The sequence below is a fragment of the Pezoporus occidentalis genome, unplaced genomic scaffold (genome assembly GCF_034315485.1).
Source record: "Pezoporus occidentalis ecotype Australia unplaced genomic scaffold, CSIRO_AGI_Poc_V1 ctg89, whole genome shotgun sequence".
Taxonomy (NCBI): domain Eukaryota; kingdom Metazoa; phylum Chordata; class Aves; order Psittaciformes; family Psittacidae; genus Pezoporus; species Pezoporus occidentalis.
The window spans coordinates 3,702,824-3,726,105 of NW_026916253.1; the positions used below are offsets into that span (position 1 = coordinate 3,702,824).

Below are 23,282 nucleotides of genomic sequence, written 5' to 3' on the forward strand. Positions count from 1 at the left end.
TTAAAAGGAATCTTCATCAGCACTTTTAAGCAATGGCTTAAAAGACAATATATAACCTTTTAAAAGTTGTCTGACTGCAGTCCAGAAAATCTTCTATCTCAGTAGAGCTAGTGTAAAAACACATTTGACTTCAGACCAACCAGGATTTACTGCTCAATATAGGTTGAAAAAGCTGAATTATGGATTACATTACGTTTTTTTAATATATGGCACTGTAGAAAAGAAATCCCCATAGGTCAAACTGACTTATTAATCACTATTGATAAAATATGTACTGTGAATAACATCAGCTAATGGGCCACAAAGTAGATCTAGGCAGAGAATTCTAAAGACACTTGGAACATTGAAGTCTCCAACACGTATCAAGAATGTCAATTAAAAAGTACTAAAATATTAATTAAGCATTCTTAACATTCATTAATTGTTGCAAACTGATCAGATGTAGGACTGAAATGCACCATGTATACAATCTACAGATACGATTATGGAGGGATCAGAGTCAATTCAGTTTAGCCTGTTACTTTAAGACCTTACTCTGGACACTCTTCATTAAGAGTTTTCTAAGATAATGTATTACCACCTGAGTGATCTGGACACTGACAGATGCTCAAACCCGAAAATTATGATCTGGGGTAGAATGAGATCACCTGTTGTAATTCTCTTTGCCTTTAACCGAGAAAAGCCACAAAACATGTCCCATTAGAGATCATACAAATAAGCATTTTGCAATACTAAGAAGTAACAAATTGAAGATTCAGACTCAAAGTAAATAATTCTTCTTCTAGATTCTCAATCAAGAAATGAGACTGTGATGTCAAGTATTTCCAAAGAGGCAATTTTTATTTACAATTTCTTCAAACAGAGCAAACCTACTTTCCATTTTAATTTTCTTGTTTTAGAAACCCTTCTATATTGGTTCTAAGTTATTTAAGGTATATTATGAAATGAACAGAATACTTGGAATCTTGATTATTTTGTTTTTTTCTAACATCACTCACAAATACTATTACTTTGACTACCTGCATAGCTGACAACAATAGTAGAAACCGTACCTGCAGCTCTTCATTAGAGATTTATTCTGTCATTTTGTAAGATAAAAGCTAAATCAACAGCAGCATAAAATTCATCCCATCTCAGTGTAGCTACAGCTGAGGATTACAACTTTTGGTACAAGGATTTTCTGGGAACATAAGTTTTATCAAAAGGCAATAGACCTATGGCTGTCAATGTTATCTGGGGTGGGGGGAAGGTTGAGAAGACTATAATTTGAAACTCAGAGGAGGGAAGGGGAAACAACGTAAGGACTTCTATTTTATGTTATTTATAAAAAATTACTTATAAGAAAATTTACTTTGGCTTTGGAGACAAGCACCAGGCATATTTTCCAGGTTCATCAGGTTTAGCTCACCTTCCACTCTGTAAAGATACTTCTTATTTTTTATTGTAATAACATAAAAATGAAAATGAAAGAAGAAAAGGAGGGATTAATGAAAATGTTGCTGGCTTCTTTTATGGTTTAGGAAATTGTATCACGGGCTAGTGATATGGCCTGGGAAAAAAATTCCCTCTGCCAAACACCTCCCCAGTAGATAAAGCAGGCTGTAGCGCTGCTGTCTTTTTGATCAAGAGAAGAAATCCCACACCAATGACTGTTTCCCCTGACAGACTGCTTGTCCTTTTTAATGTTACATGAGAGCACCAGCCTGAATTTCCCTCCCCTCAGAGCTAGTACCACTACCACTGATTAGAGATGCTGGTCTGCCTAGGGGTACTCACTTCTTTGGCCAAGGCTGTTTAACCTGTTGTGCTCCTTTTATTTCCTACCTTCTCCTTTGGAGACAGAAACTTTGCCTTTTTTATGGATCTTACAGGATGCTCATTGTCCTAACAGAGCTTCCTCTAAATTGCTCAGTAATTGGTCCATCACACAGAGGTTCAGCTCTTATTATCCTCCTGGCTTTGCAAGAGACTGTCAGGCTCAAAAAGACTAGAGAAATGTCTCTTTTATTGACAATTACAGCATGGGCCAACATTATTCCATGCTGCTAAACCACAGAAATCACTGTTTACGATACCTTCTACTTTCTCAAACACACTTGCAGAAAATCTCATAATTCTCTCATTTGCCCTCACCTCTACAAAAAGAACCCCTACTGTTCTTTGTCCTTTTGTTTGCTGAGATAACTATTACACCAAGATTACTACAAACAGAATAACAAGAGCAACAGCAAAATTAGCAGTGGAAATAGGTGTACCGTATTACCCTCTTTAGAGAGCTAATCCATGGGCCCTGCTCAAAGTATCCTAAAAATGAGAGGGTGAATTATGGTAAGATTTCCTAAAGTGGTTTAAAGGCCTAGGAGTCTAACCCCTAATGACTTGGACTCTTACATGACCTAGGGTTTCCACACACAGTCTAAAAGTTTAAATTAATTTTAAACTGTGTGAAATGTGTGTGGATTCACTCATGCTTGGAAAAGTGCTAAAGCAAAACTAACCAGTTAGTGAAACTGCCCTGTGAAACTAACTCCAGATTCCTGCAGTGGGACCCCAGTTAAAAAAAAGTATAAAAACTTTAATTTTATTGAAATCAATGTAACTTCATATAGACCAAAAAGTGAGATTTTACTCAGGAGGAAACACAGGGGAAAACCCCAGTTTGATTAATAAGTCATGGAGACATACTTTTATCACCCCCATCCCTCTAGACTGTAAAAGATTTCCTCAATCTTTTGTTGTTGCCATTTTTTAACTTGTCTGATTTTGTGTTTGAGTGTCTCTCCTATTGTCTATATTAAAGAAAACCCCACGCCAAGGCTGGGGAGCTGTGATTTGGAGTCCTGCATGATGCTCTGCCCTTCCTATAGCACCTCCCCTGCAGGAGCTGGCTGCAAGCCTGTAACTTGAAGGCAAGCAGTAACTAAGTAACTAATAAATAAGGAGTATACCACTAAAGTAAACAGTACCCTAGCTATAATTAGGTAGCACAGACAAGCTGCTGGTGGTAGATGTCTCTCCGAGTTCCCTAAGGCCTTCTTCAGCCCAACTCCCCCACAGAATCCCTTTAACCAGCATGCTCCTGTGTGACTCTAGGCAAAACAAAAACAAAACCCCCTTTTTTCCTAGCCACTGACTAGAACAGAGTATGTAACAAAAGGAACACCAAGACGAAGATCCCACTATCAGATATTTTTACTACATTATTTTTTTGAAAGCAAAATATAGCCTATAATATTCAAGACACACTGGAAAACTTCATAAACGTGCACATAACACACACTCAAAGTCCCACAGACTTTTGTGGTCAAATAAAATAAAGCTTTTCAAAAGCATGAATATGAAAATTTCTAGAAAGAAACTCCTGTCTTTAGCATTGAAAAAATAAAAGAGAAATAAAGCACTTCCTACATCAGAATCCATTGGGGATTAGCAAACCCAAGTTCAAGCAGCGGGAAACACAAGAAGATTGACAGGAACACTGACATACACAGAGATCCAGCAAAAGCTTATTGCATGTAATTAATGTACTACACAAGGCATGTTACTAACTTCAAACAAACTAACCACTGTGCTTAAAGTTAAGCATGTACACATGTCCCTGCAGGTCTAGAGCTCAAATCCTTAACTTCTTGTGAATGTGGCCAAACAGGACCCATTTTACTCTCTCTCTTACAAAGAAGGGATGTGCAATACACACTGTTCAAGCAAACTTGTAAACAGTTCTTAAAAAAGCTGGAAGGTTACTTTCAGCTCAAAGTTTCAGTATATTTTTCATTGGCAAATTTCAGCCAAATTTTGAAGAGGCCTGGAGACAGTAGAACACTGGTCAACATATGTGGAAGAAGTTTAATTTCCAAACTCATAAAATAATTGCTCAAAATACTCTTACAATACAGATTATATCATGGGGATTTAAAAACGTCATGTTCAATAAACACCAAAGTTCATCACAATAAATTTGCCTGCACCCCATACTGCTGATATTGCGTAATTTCATAATGACATCAGTTAAGAAACTTGTAGAAGGGACCCAACTCTAAAACTTGTGCACATATACACATAATATGATACGTGAAATACTCCCAAACTGATAAAAAAAGCATTCAGATGACAGTACAATCTTGGAAGACTTGTGTATGGTAAATAGCAACCATTAAGGCCCCGTCTTCATTCGTCTTTATTACACATTGAGCTTTATTTTGATATGAACTACTTACACTGAAGGGATAACCTTTTCTGTATGTAAGACAGGAAGTCCTGACTGAAATGCAACATTCAACTGTAGCATGATGCATAGTGGTGGTAAGATCCATTTAAGAATCATCAATAAAGCTTATCCAGATAACTTTACATTTTCAAAAAACAAGAGCTTATCTGATAATTCTAAACTGTTTTCTCTGTGTATTACATTAGAAAATGTAGAAGAGGATGCAAGATAGATTTCATTCTTTGAAATAGTCAAGACTGAACAGAAGCAGAGTTTAGATACTGTTGTTTTGGGATGGGGAGATGAGGAACAAGACTATGCATGATGGACAGACACAACTGGGACAAATGTTTGATTCTACAGTTTACATCAGGTAAAATAACAAAAATTTCAGTAGTTCTAGGTAAGGTGCCTACATCATGTAAAACACTGATGTTTTACTTATTGCTCAACAGGGCTTACCCCGATTAAGGACTTTTCAGTCTCATGCTCTGCCAGTGAGGAAGGGCACAAGAAGTTGCAAGGGAGCAGAGACAGGACACCTGACCCAAACTAGCCAAAGGGGTATTCCATACCACAGCACACCATGCCCAGTATATAAGCTGGGGGGAGTCACCCAGAAGGGCAGATCACTTGGATACCTGTGAGAGGATTGGGCTGGGTATCGCTTGGCAGGTGGTGAGCAATTGTATTGTGCATCACTTCTGTTTATTGGTTAATTTACTTCCCTCTTTCAGTTTTCTGTCTTCTCCCCTTATTTCTCTTATTATTATTAGCAGTAGTAGTGGTGGTAGTTTTGTATTACACTTTAGCTATTCTTATCTCAACTGGTGGGGCATACATTCTTTGGATTCTCCTCCCCATCCTGCCCAGACAGGGGAGGAGGGGAGTGAGCAAGTGGTTGCAGGGTTCTGAGTTACCGGCTGGGCTTAAACCACAACACATTAGAAGATGGCAACATTAATCTTTCAAGACTGAATTTCAAGCCTGTTTGTCTAAAGGCTCAAGATAAAATAAATGGGATATATCAACAAGGGCATCACCAGCAGAGATAAAGAAGTCATTACCCCACTCTGCTCAATGCTTTTCAGGCCACACTTGGAATACTGCGGTCAGTTTTGGTCCCTTCTATACAAAAAATATGTGGGCAGACTGGACATAGTCAAGAGAATGGCCACAATGATGACCCAAAGAGTGGGAAGCCGTATGAAGGCTGAGACAACTGGGTTTGTTCAGTCCTGATAGAAGATGGCTCAAGGGAGACCTTATCACCTTAATCCAGTATTTAAAGGGTGCCTACGGAGACAGCAGAGACTCCATTTTTACATGGAGTCACATAGAAAAAATGTGGGGTGACGGGTAAAATTTATCCCTGGGAAGATTCCAGTCGGACACAAGAGGAAAAATTTTCACAATGAGAACTATCAACTGTTGGAATAATAGAATCATAGATTAGTTGGGTTCAGAAAGGACCTTAAGATCATCTAGTTCCAACGCCCCTGCCATGGCCAGGGATGCCTCCCACTAGATCAGGTTGCTCAAGGCTCTGTCCAACCTGGCCTTGAACACAACCAGTGATGGAGCATTCTCTTTATGTGAGAGAGCGACTAGAATGTATTGAGTTCTGTTCAGGGGCAGATAAGGAGCAAGTGGAAAGTTTGTGGGTACAAATCAAGGGACAGGCTGGTACGGGCGATACAGTTGTGGGGGTCTATTATAGACCTCCTGATCAGGACGAAGGAGTTGATGAGGCTTTCATACAGGCAACTGAAAGCAGCCTCACGACTACATGCTTTGGTCCTCATGGGGGATTTTAACTAACCCGGTATTTGCTGGAAGACTTACACAGCCAATCATTCACAGTCTAGGAGATTCCTCCAGTGCATTGATGATAACTTCTTAATGCAAATGGTGGACAAACCAACTAGGAGAGGAGCACTGCTGGATCTAGTACTCACCAACAAGGAGGGTCTGGTTGAAGTGGTGATGGTCAATGGCAGCCTTGGCTGCAGTGACCATGAGATGGTGGAGTTTAGGATCCTGTGTGGGAGGAATAGAATACCTAGCAAGGCCACAGTTCCGGATTTCCGAAGGGCCAACTTTGGCGTCTTCAATCAATTGCTAAGGGAAGTCTCATAGGAAAGGGTACTAGGTGGTAAAGGGGCTCAAGATAGTTGGTCAGCATTCAAGGACCACTTCTTCCAAGCTCAGGATCAGTGTCCCAGTGGGTAGGAAGTCAAGTAGGGGAGCCAGGAAACCAGCATGGTTAAACAAGGAACTGCTGGGCAAACTCATGCAGAAAAAGAGAATCTATGGATTATGGAAGGATGGGCTGGCCACTTGGGAGGAATACAGGACAGTTGTTAGAGGATGTAGGGAGGCAATTAGGACAGCTAAGGCCTCTTTGGAACTTAATCCTGCAAGTCGGGTTAAGGACAATAGAAAGGGCTTCTTCAAATACATAATGAATAAAACTAACACAAGAGGCAATATAGGCCCACTGCTGAACGAGGTGGGTGCCCTGGAGACAGAGGATATAAAGAAGGCAGAGGTGTTGAATGCCTTCTTTGCCTCTGTCTTTACTCCTGCAGACTCTCCCTGGGGAACCCAGATTCCTATAGCCTCAGAAGGAGTCAGGATAAAGGAGGAGTTTGCTTTGGTAGATGAGGATTGGGTTAGGGATCAGTTAAGCAATCTGGACATCTATGAATCGATGGGTCCGGATGGAATATACCCACAGGTGCTGAGGGAGCTGGCAGAGGTCATGCTGGGCCACTCTCCATCATCTTTGGTAAGTCGTGGGAAACAGGAGAGGTGACTGAGGACTGGAGGATGGCAAATGTCACGCCGGTCTACAAGAAGGGCAAGAAGGAGGACCCGGGTAATTATAGACCTGGAAAGATGATGGAACAGCTTATTCTTGACACCATCTCTAGACATATCAAGGATGAGGGGGTCATTAAGAGCAGCCAACATGGCTTTACCAAGGGGAAGTCATGTTTGACCAACGTTATAGCCTTCTATGAGCAAGTAACTAGGTGGATGGATGATGGTAGAGAGGTAGATGTGGTTTTTCTTGATTTCAGTAAGGCATTTGATACTGTCTCCCACAGCATCCTCATAGATAAGCTATGGAAGTGTGGGCTTGATGATCAGGTAGTGAGGTGGATCAAGAGCTGGTTGAAAGGAAGAAGGCAGAGAGTTGTGGTCAATGGGGCAGAATCTAGCTGGAGGTCTGGGACTAGTGGAGTCCCTCAGGGGTCCAGTGCTGTTTAATGTTTTCATCAATGACCTGGATGAGGGAACTGAGTGTACCCTCAGCAAGTTCACCGATGATACTAAACTGGGAGGAGTGGCTGACACACCAGAGGGCTGTGTTGCCATTCAGCAAGACCTGGACAGGCTGGAGAGTTGGGCAGGGAGGAACTTGATGAAATTCAACAAGGGCAAGTGTAGAGGTCTTGCATCTGGGGAAGAACAACCCCATGTACCAGTACAGGCTGGGGGTTGACCTGCTAGACAGTACTGAAGGGGAAAGGGACCTGGGGGTCCTGGTGGATAGGAGGATGACCATGAGCCAGCAGTGTGCCCCTGTGGCCAAGAAGGCCAATGGCATCCTAGGGTGCATTAGAAAGGGTGGGGTTAGTAGGTCAAGAGAGGTTCTCCTCCCCCTCTACTCTGCCTTGGTGAGGCCACATCTGGAATATTGTGTCCAGTTCTGGGCCCCACAGTTCAAGAAGGACAGGGAATTGCTTGAAAGAGTCCAGCGCAGAGCCACAAAGATGATTAAGGGAGTGGAACATCTCCCTTATGAGGAGAGGTCTGAGGGAGCTGGGTTTCTTTAGCTTGGAGGAGACTGAGGGGTGACCTCATCAATGTTTACAAATATGTAAAGGGTGAGTGTCAGGATGATGGAGCTAGGTTTTTTTCAGTGATGTTCAAGGATAGGACAAGGGGCAATGGGTGTAAACTGGAGCATAGGAGATTCCATGTGAACATCAGAAAAAACTTGTTTACTGGAACGGGTTGCCCAGGGGGGTTGTGGAGTCTCCTACGTTGGAGATATTCAAGGCCCGCCTGGACAAGTTCCTGTGTGATGTACTCTAGGTTACCCTGCTCTTGCAGGGGGGTTGGATTAGATGATCTTTTGAGGTCCCTTCCAACCCTTGGGATTCTGTGATTCACCACTTCTTTGGGCAACCTGTGCCAGTGCCTCACCACCCTCACAGTAAAGAGTATCTTCCTTATACCTAACATAAATCTCCCCTGTTTAAGTGCAAACCTGTTACCCCTTGTCCTATCACTACATCACCCTATCACCCTGATGAAGAGTCCCTCCCCAGCATCCTTGTAGGCCCCTTCAGATACTGGAAGGCTGCTATGAGGTCTCCATGCAGCCTTCTCTTCTCCAGGCTGAACAGCCCCAACTTCCTCAGCCTGTCTTCATACGGGAGGTGCTCCAGCACCCTTATCGTCCTCATGGCTTCCTCTGGACTTGTTCCAACAGTTCCATGTCCTTTTTATGTTGAAGAACTGCACACAATACTCCAGGTGAGGTCTCACAAAGAGCAGAGTAGAGGGGCAGGATCACCTCCTTCGACCTGCTGGCCACGCTCCTTTTGATGCAGCCCAGGATACGGTTGGTTTCTGGGCTGGGAGCACACACTGAAGTTGGCTCATTTTCAGTTTCTCATCAACCAACACCCCCAAGTCCTTCTCCACAGGCAGCGGTGGATTCTCCAACACTGGACACTTTAAGATTCAGGTGGACAGGGTACTGGGGCATGTAGCATAGACGGTGCTTTTGGCAAGAAAGGTTGGACCATGTGATCTTTGAGGTCCCTTCTAACCTGGTATTCTATGATTAAAATGTTAAATTACAGTCACTCTCTGTATGACCTTGACTTCCTATAAAGAATCAAGCTGGAAATATCCCAGAATAGGCATCTCAATAAATTTCAAATTCCTGAGACTTTTTCAATACCTTAACTTCAGTAAATGACTTTTTAGGCAAAAAGAAAAAAAAAAAAATCCACAAAATCTATTTGGCATTGAAGGAAATGAATCTATTTGGTGACTCATGTGACTCTTCTGGATGAGGACCAATTAAAGGGGAAACATCGCTACTTTAAGATATAGGTCTAAATCTTTCCACATACTATGGTCAGGTTTTAAACTTTTTTTTTAAATTTAAGATTTTTTTCCAATTCTATGGTCAGGTTTTAAAAATTATTTTTACTGACACCTAAAAATGTCATAGCACTTTGGGTCTCACCTTCTGAAATCAATGGAGAGACTCAAGCCAATTTTGACAAACCCTCAGCTAGACCCTTTCAGACTTTGTCTTAGTCTTACTAGTTTTATTTAGCCCTAAGAAAGAAATAGGCTAGAACTGTGTCAGAAAAATAGGCTGTAAAATCTGCTTTATCCTTCATTGTCTGAAAAATCACGAAGACAAATGGAGAAGACAATTGAAGATACAGAAAAATCCAACCCCAAACCAACCCCCAAACCAAAACCAAAAAGCAAGCTCACATACCCTCTTTCCCCACAAATCCTCAAGGTAGCTGCCTTTCGCAAGAGGAAAAACAATACTCTTTCACAGCAACAGCAGCAAACCTATTTAGGGAGTGCCAAATAATGGATGAACTATTAACTACTCAAAAGTCATTTTGCCAGGTTCTCAGTTTCCATGCTAATAAGCTGCACACAGTATATTTATAAAATATCTGTAAATAAAGACTGTATTCAATATTACCACATTGATAAAACTATTTTCTTTCAAAAAATGCAACTTTTTTCTTTTTAATTCAAGGAGGATTTAAATTAAACAAAAAAAACCCTCAAAACAACAAACCAACCAAACAAAAAAAATATCAACACCCCCCCCCCCCCCCAAATGCTATTTAAGACTCCAATAAGGAACCCCTGAAAAGCAGAGAAAAGTGCTCTTCTGTATGCTAGAACACGTTAGGGCTGTCATGCAGTCAGGAGGGATCAACTACCATTTCCATCTCCAAATGAAGTAAAAATCAAATTTGTCTTGCCCAATAAGGAAAAATTATTAGTATCATTGAACCTCTGTCAGAATATTTTGTGTTACACAGATCAAAGGAATACACACAGTATGCAAACCTGTTCTACTAGCAAAAAAGAATGTTTTTGCTGGCAGAGAGCCACCTTCTATTTTCTTGCATTGCTGCCTGGCTTTTTCCTCCTGTCAGCTGAGATCCATGCAAAATTGTTCTTCTGCCTCCTGACTCACTGTCTGTATTCCTGCCTGTCTGCAACAGGCACAAATGTATTTCTATATGTTCTCTCCAGATTAGAATTATTTATCACCAATGCAAACACAGCATTAACCATCATCTCTTAAGCCTTCCTACATTTTACTAAGTCTGTAAGATGCATTAGAGTCATGTTTACAAACCTTGTCTCACAAAACCCCTGAATTCTAAAAAAAATCACCTGTGTTCATCATGGGCTAAAACCACTTTGAAATTAAAGCTTTTTAAATGGAAATTTATTATTGGGGAAATTTTTTTGAAACTGAAACCTCATTCACTTTAGAATGAGAAAAATAGCGGCAATTATTAATTAGGATAACATGTATATAGTCTTTCAAAAGACCAATTTTCAAATAGATATTAAAACATCTCCTGTGAATTATTTTAATATATATTTGACTTTTGGAAACAGAAAATAAAACAGGCCAGAGAAGCTGAAACTAAACTTGAGATTTTCAAAGACTCAAAGTAATATGCATGGAATTACATAAAAAAAATTAGAGGAGAAAAGTCCATAACTTCCTTCTGTCTCCTTGAAAATTCAAACATGTGTATTTAACTGGTAGTTTTGGGATATCTCAACCGAAATCATAACTATCTGCAGCAATAACATCCTACATCAAAACAGGTCTGAGAGAACCACTGCATTCTATCATGTCAGTGATACGTGGAGCAAAGAGTGCTTGAAAAGGCAATGATACAATAAATCATAAAAATTCCTCCTGTTCTGCCATTAGTCTACAGGTTTAAAAGCACAAAAAGCAAGCTTTAACTTCTTGAACCATAAACACTTGCAAAAGGTGTTCTCGTCTATTGTATCTGCTTTCATATAACTCAAGCTTAACCAGTGTAAAGGCTCTTTATATTCCAGTCCTTTCTAAACACATCTTGACCACTTTAAACAAAAAGTAATTTATCAAGAGCGAACTATACAGTATGAAGACCAAGCTGTGACCTGAGCTGTAGAACAAGTCCTTCCAAGGATCTTTGAAAGTGCATGCCATAGAATTACTTCAGTGCCAAAAACTGTGAAGGAATACCCTGAAGATTTGCTCAGAGCAGGGCAATCCCACTGATTGGTGTTTTTCTTCAAAATAAGGCTATTCATTGGTTCTAACTCTTTCAGGTGTGTCAGAAGCAGTTATGCCTCACAGTTACATTGGCTGATTCATGAACTTCTGAATCTCCATGATATTTGTTGAGTAGACATTTTGGAGAGAACCCAATGCACAACCCTCCTGTAACAAAGACTTCTGCAAGACATACTTTCTTATTTAAAAGGGAGAGAAAGGAAGGAAACAAAGCCAGATTTTCCTAGAGGCAGCTCTGTCCTACTTTTTCATCATGTCTGACCCATTCCAAATTGAAAATTACCCAGGACTTTGATTTCTTCTTAATATTGTTACAATATTAAAAGCAGATCTGACGAATAATTGCTGTAGTGGCTGAAATGTCTATGAATAACCAAAGCATGAAGTGAGGAAGGCAGCTGTAATGTGTGCAAACAAATTAATCATATTCAGTCCTGGATAACAAAAAAGAAAAGGTAGTCAAAAGTTCTTTTTTCCAGGTCTGTCATAGAACTCAAATGCCTCCCAAATCACCATGAATACATCCCTATATTTCCACTTAGAAATTAGGAATGACTACTAGTATAAAGATCTGATAGACAGGAATATTAAGTAACTTCTCTATGTCTGCATTTGGAAGTCTCTGGGATAACACAGATTTCCAAGTCTCAAGACAGAATTTTAAATTATATTTTATACAAAACCTTAAAACGAAAACAGTGTTAAAATGCTCAAATTGTGCCATCTGAAAGATTAATTAAAAAAATGTGGTGCCTCATGCCCAAAATACATATTACAATCACTTGCATAATTAGCTTTTCTCTACACAAAACATCACTGTTTGAACTGTAGCTGTTTTGGGACCTTCCAGATCTGCAAGAACATTCTCTTCCTTGACTAATATGATGGTTGGAATATACTGGATAAGAAAAGACTCAAAGTATCAGATCTCCCTTGAGCGCTGACCCAACATATGGTCCTGCAAATTCTGAAAGATGGTGTTTGGTACAGTATGGTGAATATTCTTAACATGAGTGCTCTTCCACTATGTGAGAAAGAGGGGGTTTTCTTATCCCTAAAATGACTGTCTTCAATAAGCGGTGATTCACTGAACTAGCCCTGAAGCTGCGTTTGGAAGCTCAGTATTTAAAAACCATCTGTGCCAGCAAGTACCAGGAGAGGGCTTTCACTTTATATTTAAACAAATTATACCCTGAGATATTTCAAACATATACTCTGTATTTATGTATTTTGGGATACTAGCCATAGGTCTTGATGTAAAGCCAAATTATTTTATTATTATTAAATACAGAAAACTACTTGTATTTAACCTCCACACTTTACATAATAAAAAAGAAAAAGCCTTAAGATTCAAGACAAACGCTTGAAAAACATGAACTGAATAGATTCAAAATCCATAAGGTAAACAAAAGCAACTCAAAATAACCTGACATTAGAGGTGCTTAAGGATACTAACTAAAGAGCTTAAGTGGTTGTTCTCCCATTCCTGTATATGTCATCCTTTGCCATCCACTGCTGTGTATCAACACAAGCATCAACAGGACACAGCAAATAAGAATCACACAGCACTGTTGATAAATGCATAATACAGCTCAAGATTACTAGATTCCTAACTTGATAATCATGCATTAAATTCCAAAATGCAGTAACATTTATTTTCCAATAAGCTTGTCCTATCATTAAGAACATGAAAAAACAAAAATCTGCAAATGCAGTATTTTCAACTCTGCAAGGCAGAGAAGCTGAATTCTTCTAAAGATACCTCATTTCTCTTTACTCCTTCTCTTTCACTCTTGATCTAAGCCACAATATTATAATAAGCAAAATGAATTACTGATGAGCTGCTAGCTGCTACAGAGGAACCTGTGTTTCTAGCAGATTATCTAAAATATGAGAAGACAAGAAAGGTACTAAAAAGAAAGTGAATGAAGAGCAGGTGATCTCAAGTTTGCCGTCTCTGTCTTCTTGTAAGTTCCTTCTCCAGTGCCCACTGGGCCCTAGGCCAAACTACTTCAACAAGCTAAGCTGAAACTATTCACTTTTTATTGCTGTTAGGTTAGTTTTCTGCCAATTTATCAAATGGGAACGGGTTAGCACAAGGTACAACAAGAGCCAGAGCCAATGAAAGGGAAGGGGCAGGAATGCACTACTAGGGATTGGGATAGAGATCACATATCACATTCAGATTAGCTCAGGTTACTGTGTAATCACAGTCTGAAACTAGTTACACATTCAGTGGCAGTGTTATTTGAGGACACCTAACCCCTGCTCATGCACTTTTTTATAAAATCTTTTATTCCTATTTTTTGACAGGATTTTTTTTTTTTTTTAATATGGGTGCATGGAGAAGCAAAACAACAAACATATATGATATAAAATCAGCCTCACTCCAAAACTTCTAATTTTCACTCTCCCCAGGTAAAAGTGGTCAAAACCCGCAGCCATACTAGTACAGAAGAGGCAAATGATGTGCCTGGCCTTGATAATTTAAACTAACTCTACCATCAGAAAAAAAGTCAATTTATCTACAACAGGAAAACAAGCAAACAAGTTCAAATGAGCCCTGGCAATGTGAGACAGTTTAAAGAAAACACTCTTGAACAAAGTGCTGGTAGAAGAATATTTCCAATCATGAGCACAAACTTGTTCACATTTAAAAGAGCTGTTTCTCTGTATACAACAAACAGTACTTGATCACAGAAACACTAAACTCTCCCATCAACTTCTCTTAAGCAGAATAACCACCACTACTCCCCAAACTGACCTCCTGCTCAGATCAAAAAGTTATTATTAAAAACATCTAATTTCCAAAGAGAAATTGTGAGCTAGTATTTCTGTTAAACCAAGAAACTGGACTGAAATTCAACACTTCTCATTGAAAAGAAATAGCCAATGCAACCAAGTAAAATATCAAACAAGAGTTCAGAAATGGAAAAAATGTAACATGCAGGGTGGGATGATTTGTAAATGTTATCACTTTGGATCAGCAAATGTGCAGTGTCCTAGCTGCAACAAAAGCAAGACATGTATGTCAAAAAGGGTAGGCCAAGAAAGCTCTTACCAACTCAGACCTTGCAAATAGATTATCAGTAGCAAGGATTTAAGCAGCTTAGAAATCGCTTAGAGAGATCAGAAGGTCACAGACCATAGTGGAAATCAGACATCTGAAACTCGAATTGGGCTAAGGGGATGTCTGGACAGGATATAGTTTTAAAATAGTTTTCTCTGTTGTTTATAATTTCCAGAAATCCAAAGAAGATAAATCAGATAGCCTTAGACAAACAATACAAACTTCCAGAACCTTTTTAAAGCGAAACATTTTTGAGGAGCTCGGTTTACTTCTGCACAGCAGCCCTCGTATGTAGCTTAGAAAAAGAGAGGGAGTTTCTAGCAGCCAACTTGTATGACACAGCTTCTACAATACTAACCCCCCCAAAAGACTCTGAATAATCCAGATACAGCATCCAAGTCCTTGAAATCAATTTTAGCCAGACACCAATATAAGTCAGACAGAAGGAGAGGGATGGGAGCACTTCAGTCTGAACTGGCAGAAGTCACACAATTCATGACTCCAGGATATCTATGTATCAGCAAAAGCCTCAAGGGTAATTTGTCAATTGAGTAACAAAGAAGTTCAGCAAAATTTGGACTAAGAGTGCAACAAAGGAAGTAAAAAATCTCCAGAAACTTTTGGAATTTGCCACAGACCTTTATCTTTCGTTTAAGTACTATACCAGGAGAGCAAGGAGCTTCTAGACAGAGGGAAGCTGTTCACCATAACCCATCCAGGCATATAGCTCTGAATAAAATGTTTCACCAAAGGTGACCACAATTTGGTTAACCAAACTATAAAAGCTTAAAAAAAGATATTTTTAAGGGGACAATAGAAAATAAAAATGAAATTCTGGTATTTAGGAAAAAACATTCCTTTCATCAAGTAAAGATGTATGGAGGACGTACATTTGTACATCATGAATCTGAAGGGACCATATATTATTTCAAAGTTTCAAATTATTTTTAAATTAAACAATGGAAGCCAAAGCTATCACTGCTTAGCTTCTAATGGAAGTTGTTTTTTTTGTTCTGTTGCCCCAGCATTTCTTACAAGTGCTTGCAGATGAGAACAGAATTCTTTACTGAATGTAAGAGAAGGAGGGAGACTGAAAGGAAGGCAATGCAACAAGACAGCACAAAACCCAGCAAGCTCCCTCAGCCTGAAACTAATTTGACTAGAAAACAGGAGCACCTTCAACATATCTAAAGTCATAAGTCAACTTCAGAATATACGCAAGATGCGTTTCTGTTCCTAGCTCAGCTAATTCCTTTGCACTAATCTTAGCACATGAAAAGAGAGAGAAGTCAGATAAAAGCTATCCAAAATAGGAAACAAAAAGGTCTTTGGAATCGCCTGGCATTTAGATAGCCAAATGTCAGAGCCAAAACTGTTAGTCAGTTATTCAAAACAAAACATTTGCATTTTCCTCAGAACATGCATATAATAGGGAGAATTACTTTGATTCTTATTTGTAGTCATATTAGCAGAAACAAAAGCACCCAAACTTTATCTGTACTAAACAACACAGTATTCTTACTGCATTATCTAACATAAGTTAACCTAATTATCCTAGTTTTCTACTTTGGCTAATATATATCATGCTTACGACGATTTTGCATTCCATTGAGTAGTGTAGCTACTTCTCCATTTAAGATAACAGAAGAATCATGTTAATGAACCAGATTCTGCTTCTAGAGTACAATATTCTTATTAAAAAAGCATACAATTTAGCAAGATTGCAAACACATTTTTGCAGCTGCAGGGGACAACTAGCCATTCTGTAAAAAGTTTAGACACATATTTGTAAGCAAACTGCACTTAATGTTACTACTACAAGCTCTTAGTCCAAACTGTAAGCAAGAATACAGTTATGTTTCTCAAGATATTTCTTCATGCCCTACTCTTCTTCCTGTCTTCCTGTGGAGTATGCAGAGGAGAAAAACAGTATAAAGGCAGTGAACAGTTTCAGGGAGAGATCTATACTTCGCATTTAACTTATTTTTTCTAAAAATATTCTTCCATTATCTGTTGAAAGTTAACACTTGAAAATACAATTAACATGCCAGTTTAACTGAGGCAAGATAAACTGGACTCAGTCCTTCTAACTTTGGAATTTGCATCACCTTGTTCAAGTTACACAGTTCAATGAAAATATCAGCATGTAGCATTTCTAGTTATTCCTACCAGGTTTTGAAAGAGTAATTTATCTGATTCTGTGCATCGACATGTACCTCTCCCCCTGTGGCAAGCATTCCAGGTGAATCAAGCTTCCGTTTCTTCCGAGGACCAATAGCTGCCAATGCAGTGAGATTGGCATCTCTCTGTCTCATCTGTGCAAGTTCTTGTTGCTGCATCTATTAGAGAGAGGAAAAAACTCTGGTTACTTTTAATTCTGTTGTCATTTCAAGAAGTTATTCTCAGCCCTGTGAGCATCGAGTAAAACTGACACATGAACAATCCCTAAGAATACTCTGCTGTTCCTAGAAATACCACTTTAGCAGCTCAAGCATGCAGCCTTGCAGTAGAGTAATGAAGACACAGAAGATCTCTTGACTTCTTTTTTTTTCCAGTAACTCAACTTTTTTTTTTAAATCTCCACCCTTATTGAAAACTGCATTAGCCAGTACGATATACCAACCACACATCTCCAGCTTAAGATTGATACGAAGAATGTAAACACCAATTCAAATCCTCAAAAAATATCTCAAACATTATTTCATCTCAGATTTATTTTGAATATTTCAAATATACTTGATACTTGCTTCAAAAACCCCAACATACCTAAATTTATAAAACACTTCTAAGTATTAGAAGAAATTAGTGCTGACACAAACCCCCTACAAACTGAATTTATAACGGATTTATGCAATTAAGACTTCAGGTAACACCACCTTTGACTAGACTGAAGCTAAGAAAATAACCTGCCAATGCATTATGCAACAATATACCAAACTGCAGAAAATAAGAGAAAGTATCCTGACTACCCCATGCTGAAGAGGAAGGTCTGCGTATTCATTTTAAGTGTAATCCTTTCAGAGAGTTAATGGTAACAGAATATTCCCATGAACAATCTTACTGTAAAAAATATTCTGATCAGCAATACTACATGAGAATAACTTAGGTAATGCAGCATATTATTTTAATTAGATAAAAGCATTCAAAGCTCCATAGCTCCTAATAATCATTCTTGCAAATTTCAAAACCTTGGGTTTGCATAATCCTTCAGTAAATTCAGAGGAGGTGTTTGCTTTCTAATCTCTTTGTTGTCATACTTATTCTCACTTCAACAGAAATGCACAGAACACTACCTCAAGAAATTCAGTACTGGTAATGAAAACCTTGTATGATACAAACAATTCTTCATTAAAATAAAACTGAACTGACAAGTGTAGATGGAAGTGTCTCAGCCATTAGTTACATGAACTGAATATACATAAGCAGGGTCTGAACTATCTTGGCCAATGTGAAAAGGAAAGGAAATTCAAACTAAAAGTACCAATGTATGGTATCTTTTCTCCAGCTGCTTCTGCCTAGAAAGAGCAGGTCCACTTCATGCATTCTATTTAGTGTATTTTTTAGTTTCATTCATTTAGAAATGCAACATATTTTCATGTCCTTCAGAAAAATCAAATTCAGTTCATTTAGAGTTCGAAACCCCATTTTCCACATTTTTATGCTATATATTTTGTCACTTCAGTTATTATCATACGTTGAATATAACATTATCTACAAACACACATCTCATCTACAGGACAAAAGAATTTCCTAAATACAAAATGAAATGTGGAAAAATATCTAAATAATAGTGCAAAGGTCTATACATACTTCCCTTTGCCAACTCATATTAGCTTTTTAGCTCAAATATCTTTGGCTCTCTTCCAGATTAAATGCCAGTTAGACAGACTTGCCCGCTTACCCTTTCAAGGTAGATAGCAACAGTGGTGAGCTCTAATCATTTACAAAGGTCATGATCGGAAGCTAGCCCGTAAGCAGTCATTTAAAATTCGATTGATCCCTATTTGTAGTCAGGGAAAGAAAATGGACATTTCAGCTGTATTGTAATTATGAGGCTTCAAGGCAACTGTAAATAGATGTGCAAATCCAGATACTGGCAAATACCTTAGAGAAGAAATTATTACTACAGTATAACATATATCCAGGAAAGGTTGAAGATAAAACTGCATATAAAAAAAGATCAATCATCTTTTTGCTAATTTGCCATGCTTGCCAGCCTATAAGGGTTATCACAATTATCCAAAGTCTGATGAATATTTAAGCAAGGGACAACTGGCTTGGAGTGATCTCAGACGAAGTTGTAAAGTGGATGGCTTCACAGAATAAGAAATGTTGCACTGGAGGAAGTATTCACTTCCTGGAAGTGCGGGTCAAAGATAAAGTCTGACAGGTAACTGGTATCATGCAGAAGTTACACGAGCATCTTCTTCAAAGTCACCATTTCCATTTAGCACATGACATGAAATCTGGGTCAGGTAATGGAGCCGGGCTCTGTTCTATTGAAACTGGGTGAATACCACCAAGATCCTTCCCTTCTTCACTTTCCCGTGGCTCTCACCCTGCTTCACACAGCATGTCTATTATTTAGGCTGTAAATTTTCAAGACATGGATCTTCCTCAATGTGCCTTACTTATAATCTGGCCCCAATGAGACTAATACACACTAATACAAGTAAGGAATATGCTGCCAGGTACAAAAACTCCAGACAAAAACACAATACAGTTTCTGATGTTGGTTTTACAGTACACACCTTGGTATACTACAATAGAAAACAAAACCTCCTTATGAATACTTCAAGGAATATTGGTCATAAAAATATCAAATACAGCAAATATATTTGCATCATCAGTACAACCACTGTATCCTGGTGTTTTACATAGTAAGAGCTGACGCAGTGAAATACTTGATAGGTATTACAGTACACAAATTCTCATCAATCTTTTAAAAATTCTTTATTGCTGGTGATTCCTGCCCACCCCAGCTCATCTGAAGGTAGAGGATGATAAAATTACATTTGAAAATAATCAAGAGAATTATGACCCTGATACTGATATTACCAACAGAAGCCTTTATCTTGCAGTGGTTACTTTAGCTGGCTTAAGGGAACATCTTTGCACTACTCATTTGCTTACAATAAAACATTTTTGCAGTTTATGGATACTTACTAGTAAAACAACTGACAAGATTCCTGGATGTTATTTAACATCCTGGAGCACAACAATCACCACTGTTGGCTTCTTAGTACCCTTATTCCAGCTTGCTCTGATTTCCCTCTCCAAGGCACATACTTATGTTTATTTATACCCTACATGAGATTATCTGTACTAGTCTCTTTCCTACTCATCACCTGACCCTTCAGAAAAAATATTATCCCCAGTTGTAATCCTTGTTTAAAAAAGCAGTATCTTGGCTCTGGTGAAAAAAAGGGGACGCTACATGCTTCATAAAGACATTTACACATGCAATGTGGCTGCTAACATCTGATTCAACAGGAGCTTTTCAAAATTAATGGCATGAAGATAGGAGCTATTTTTAATTGTCGTAAAACCTGATATGGTTATTGCAGGTAACTTGCAAGAAGTTTAGGAATATCCAAGCTTCATGGGGGGTGTGTAAATAACCTAGATTTAATAATCCTGCTTTGGTGCCAACAGAGATTACTTTTAAGATGCACCTCTTGTACCACCAGATGCCAAATGCATGACCCTGACCACTGGAGCATCTTCTCCCCAGTATACTCTAGAACTGTATTCCCTGCGACAAGTGGAAATGACTCTGCAACCAGTTTGACTTTGCAACCAGTTCTGCACACAGAGCTCCAAGGTAATCACCCTCTGAATCCTTAGCACTAAGAATAGGGTGAATTAAATAGTTATCTTCGGCGTTCTGAAATCACTCTTAAAAGTAACTAAAAACTAAAGCTACTTAAGCTTCTTACTCGACTTTAAAGTAACAAAACATATTGTTACTACAGTATAGTTTATCTTCTAACTAAGCTAGTTAATAATTCCTGGATAGTTGAACAAATGAAGGACCTGTTAATGTCTATACATTCTGATAAATAAATTTCCTGTTAATTAATATGATTTAGCAGAAGTGAATCTAACTCAGTACAACAACCAACAAGATGCTACTATTTGATACCTATATTCATTCACATTCCCATTTTTATATTGGACTGCTGATGCAGTAACATTCTTCAACTTGCCTTCATCACAATTAATATGGAGATATATATCAATAGTATATTCAAATTTCTACCCTCTGGGAAAAAAACAATGCTTCATTCAGAACCACACTAATCAACAACAATTAACTTTTTTGAAAGTCAAAATATTAATCTAAAACACAAATATTCTGCCATATTATACACGGAAAATGCTTATAGATGAGATGCTTTTCCTTGCTCCTTATCTGATCCCAATTTATTTTTAGCATGCCATTTACTTACTGAAAAGATTTTCATCACTTAATGACAACTTTAACTTAGATGCTATTGATGGAAAAGTACGGTATAAAAATTAAGCACCAACATTTTTTCACACAGCGAAATTTTTGTGATGGTGCAATGACATTAAAACCCCAGGAAGAACACCACTACTTCAATACAGCTAAGAAGAGAGGTCCTAGAATTTTAGTTTGTTTTCCTTAGATCACTCTGTTCTGATACATTTACATATTTCAGAAAGAAATGCCACAAGCCATATGCCACAAGGAAAACAGCCAGATGTCTATCTAAAGTATCAACATTAGATCTTAAAATCTAGATTTAATAATTTCAAAAAACCAAGAACTCACTTATCAATGGCATGCTTTGTAAGTAATTTTTGTAATAGAATCCAAGCATTTTAAGCCTTTTTCACTTTAAGCCATTTCTGCACTACAAACCACCGTGAGAACTGTCATTGAGATAATAATATGTGGTGTTAATATGCTTAGTGGATATTTTTTTCTTCTTAGAATCACAGGCTTCTTTGGGTTGGAAGGGACCTTAAGGCTCATCCAGTACCAACCCCCTGCCACAGGCAGGGTAAACCTTCCACTAGACCAGGTTGCTCCAACTGCTGTCCAACCTGGCCTTGAACACTGCCAGGAATGTGGCAGCCACACTTAGATTTTTACTTCCACTGGCAGTTGTGACAGTCCACGCAACTATAAGAAACCACCCGTTTAAAGACTTAGTATTTAATTTTCAAGACATAAGAACTTGCATCCATTACTCTAGTATTATAATAACCACAGAGAACAGCGAAGATTATTTTCCGCTTTCTTAAAAAATCAATTAAACCATCAGTAACTTCAAGGAAGCTCTTGCTAGAGGAATAAATTCTATGGATTTTTTTCAAGGTATGAATTTAGTCTGGAAAGGCAACTGTAAAACAAATGCTGGATAGTTGGTATGAACGCCTACAGATCTCAAATCAAACACCTTCTCCAATCCAGAAAATTAAATGGCCTAGCAATGGCTGTAATCTCTACTGTCAACAGAGAATTCTCCCTCTTCAGTGAGCACAAAAGTCTGTTAATGTCAGCTATGCAAACATCCCAGTGAACCTAACATGCTCAGCTGAATCTACAGGAAAAGGGAATGTCACACAGCAAATGAAGCACTGCACTACACATCAGAAAGACAGGAGCTGCACACAACCATGAGCAAAAAGCATATTGAAAGGAAGGTAAAGTGTGCTCCAAATGGAGGGCAAAGACTAAGCAAACTTAAATTAGCTTTGTTTAAAGCAAAAGATGCAGATGAAATATGGGCCTGACCTAGTAATGACCACACCTAGAGAAAATTTCCTTCAATATAATCAGAAAGTAAGAGGATGACTGGAACTCTTAACAATTCAAGTCTACATATAAACACCTTCAAAAATAAAAGGGAGAAGAGACAGGGATCAAAGAGGTGTTTTGCTACCTACAGGCAGGAATCATGGATGCTTTTTGGCTTGGAAGGAAAATAATCCAGTGACAGAGACACATAGATGATTGTGAAGATAAAGAAGGAGTAAGAGCTTGAGGAAATATTCAAGTATGTTTAAATATCGTCAATACAGAATTTGAGAAGGGAAGAGAAGCTAAGTTGTAAAAGTAAGTTTCTATAAGACTCAGAGCCAACTCAGCCCACAAAGAACTAGATTTTAGCTACTTTCAATTCCCAAATTCATTCAGAAATACCACCTAAGAAAAAGAAAAGAGGACCAAGAAGAGGCTAACAGCACAACAGAAGCTATAAATATTGACAGACTGTAAACCATAATCAAGAATGAATACAGCCAGGAATGAATAACAAACAGGAAATTGGCAACAGAGAGCACAAAATGGCAGAAATGTTTGGTGAAAGCAAGATCATATACACAATGATTTAAGCATTGATTTCTAGCCAATAGGCATCAATGGAGAGCCCTCCTAATGCTGTTTGCGATGGATGGCTTAATTCCTGGTAAGAGGGTCATATGCTGGGAAAAGCTTGTCTTAATTGATGGTTCTGAAACATATATCTATCAGTCTCAGACAGTAATTACACCCCCTAGAAAAACACCTTTTTTACTGAGGAGGGCCTGAAATGTGGAACCATTACACATGTCCTAAGACGCCCACAACAGAAGGTGCGATTAAAAAATGAAAC

At 38.5% G+C, this 23,282-nt stretch overlaps 1 protein-coding gene across 4 annotated transcripts in view; it reads right to left on the bottom strand.

Moving 5' to 3' along the window:
* The window catches only part of LOC134156620 (transcription initiation factor TFIID subunit 4-like), a 149,818-nt gene that overhangs the window by 36,310 nt on the left and 90,226 nt on the right, over window positions 1-23,282 (bottom strand). For all 4 annotated transcript variants that reach the window (XM_062604850.1, XM_062604849.1, XM_062604848.1 and 1 more), the window contains one exon: window positions 16,872-16,994. In XM_062604850.1, coding sequence (XP_062460834.1) covers window positions 16,872-16,994 — 123 coding nt within the window. The remainder of the gene's footprint in view (window positions 1-16,871; window positions 16,995-23,282) is intronic.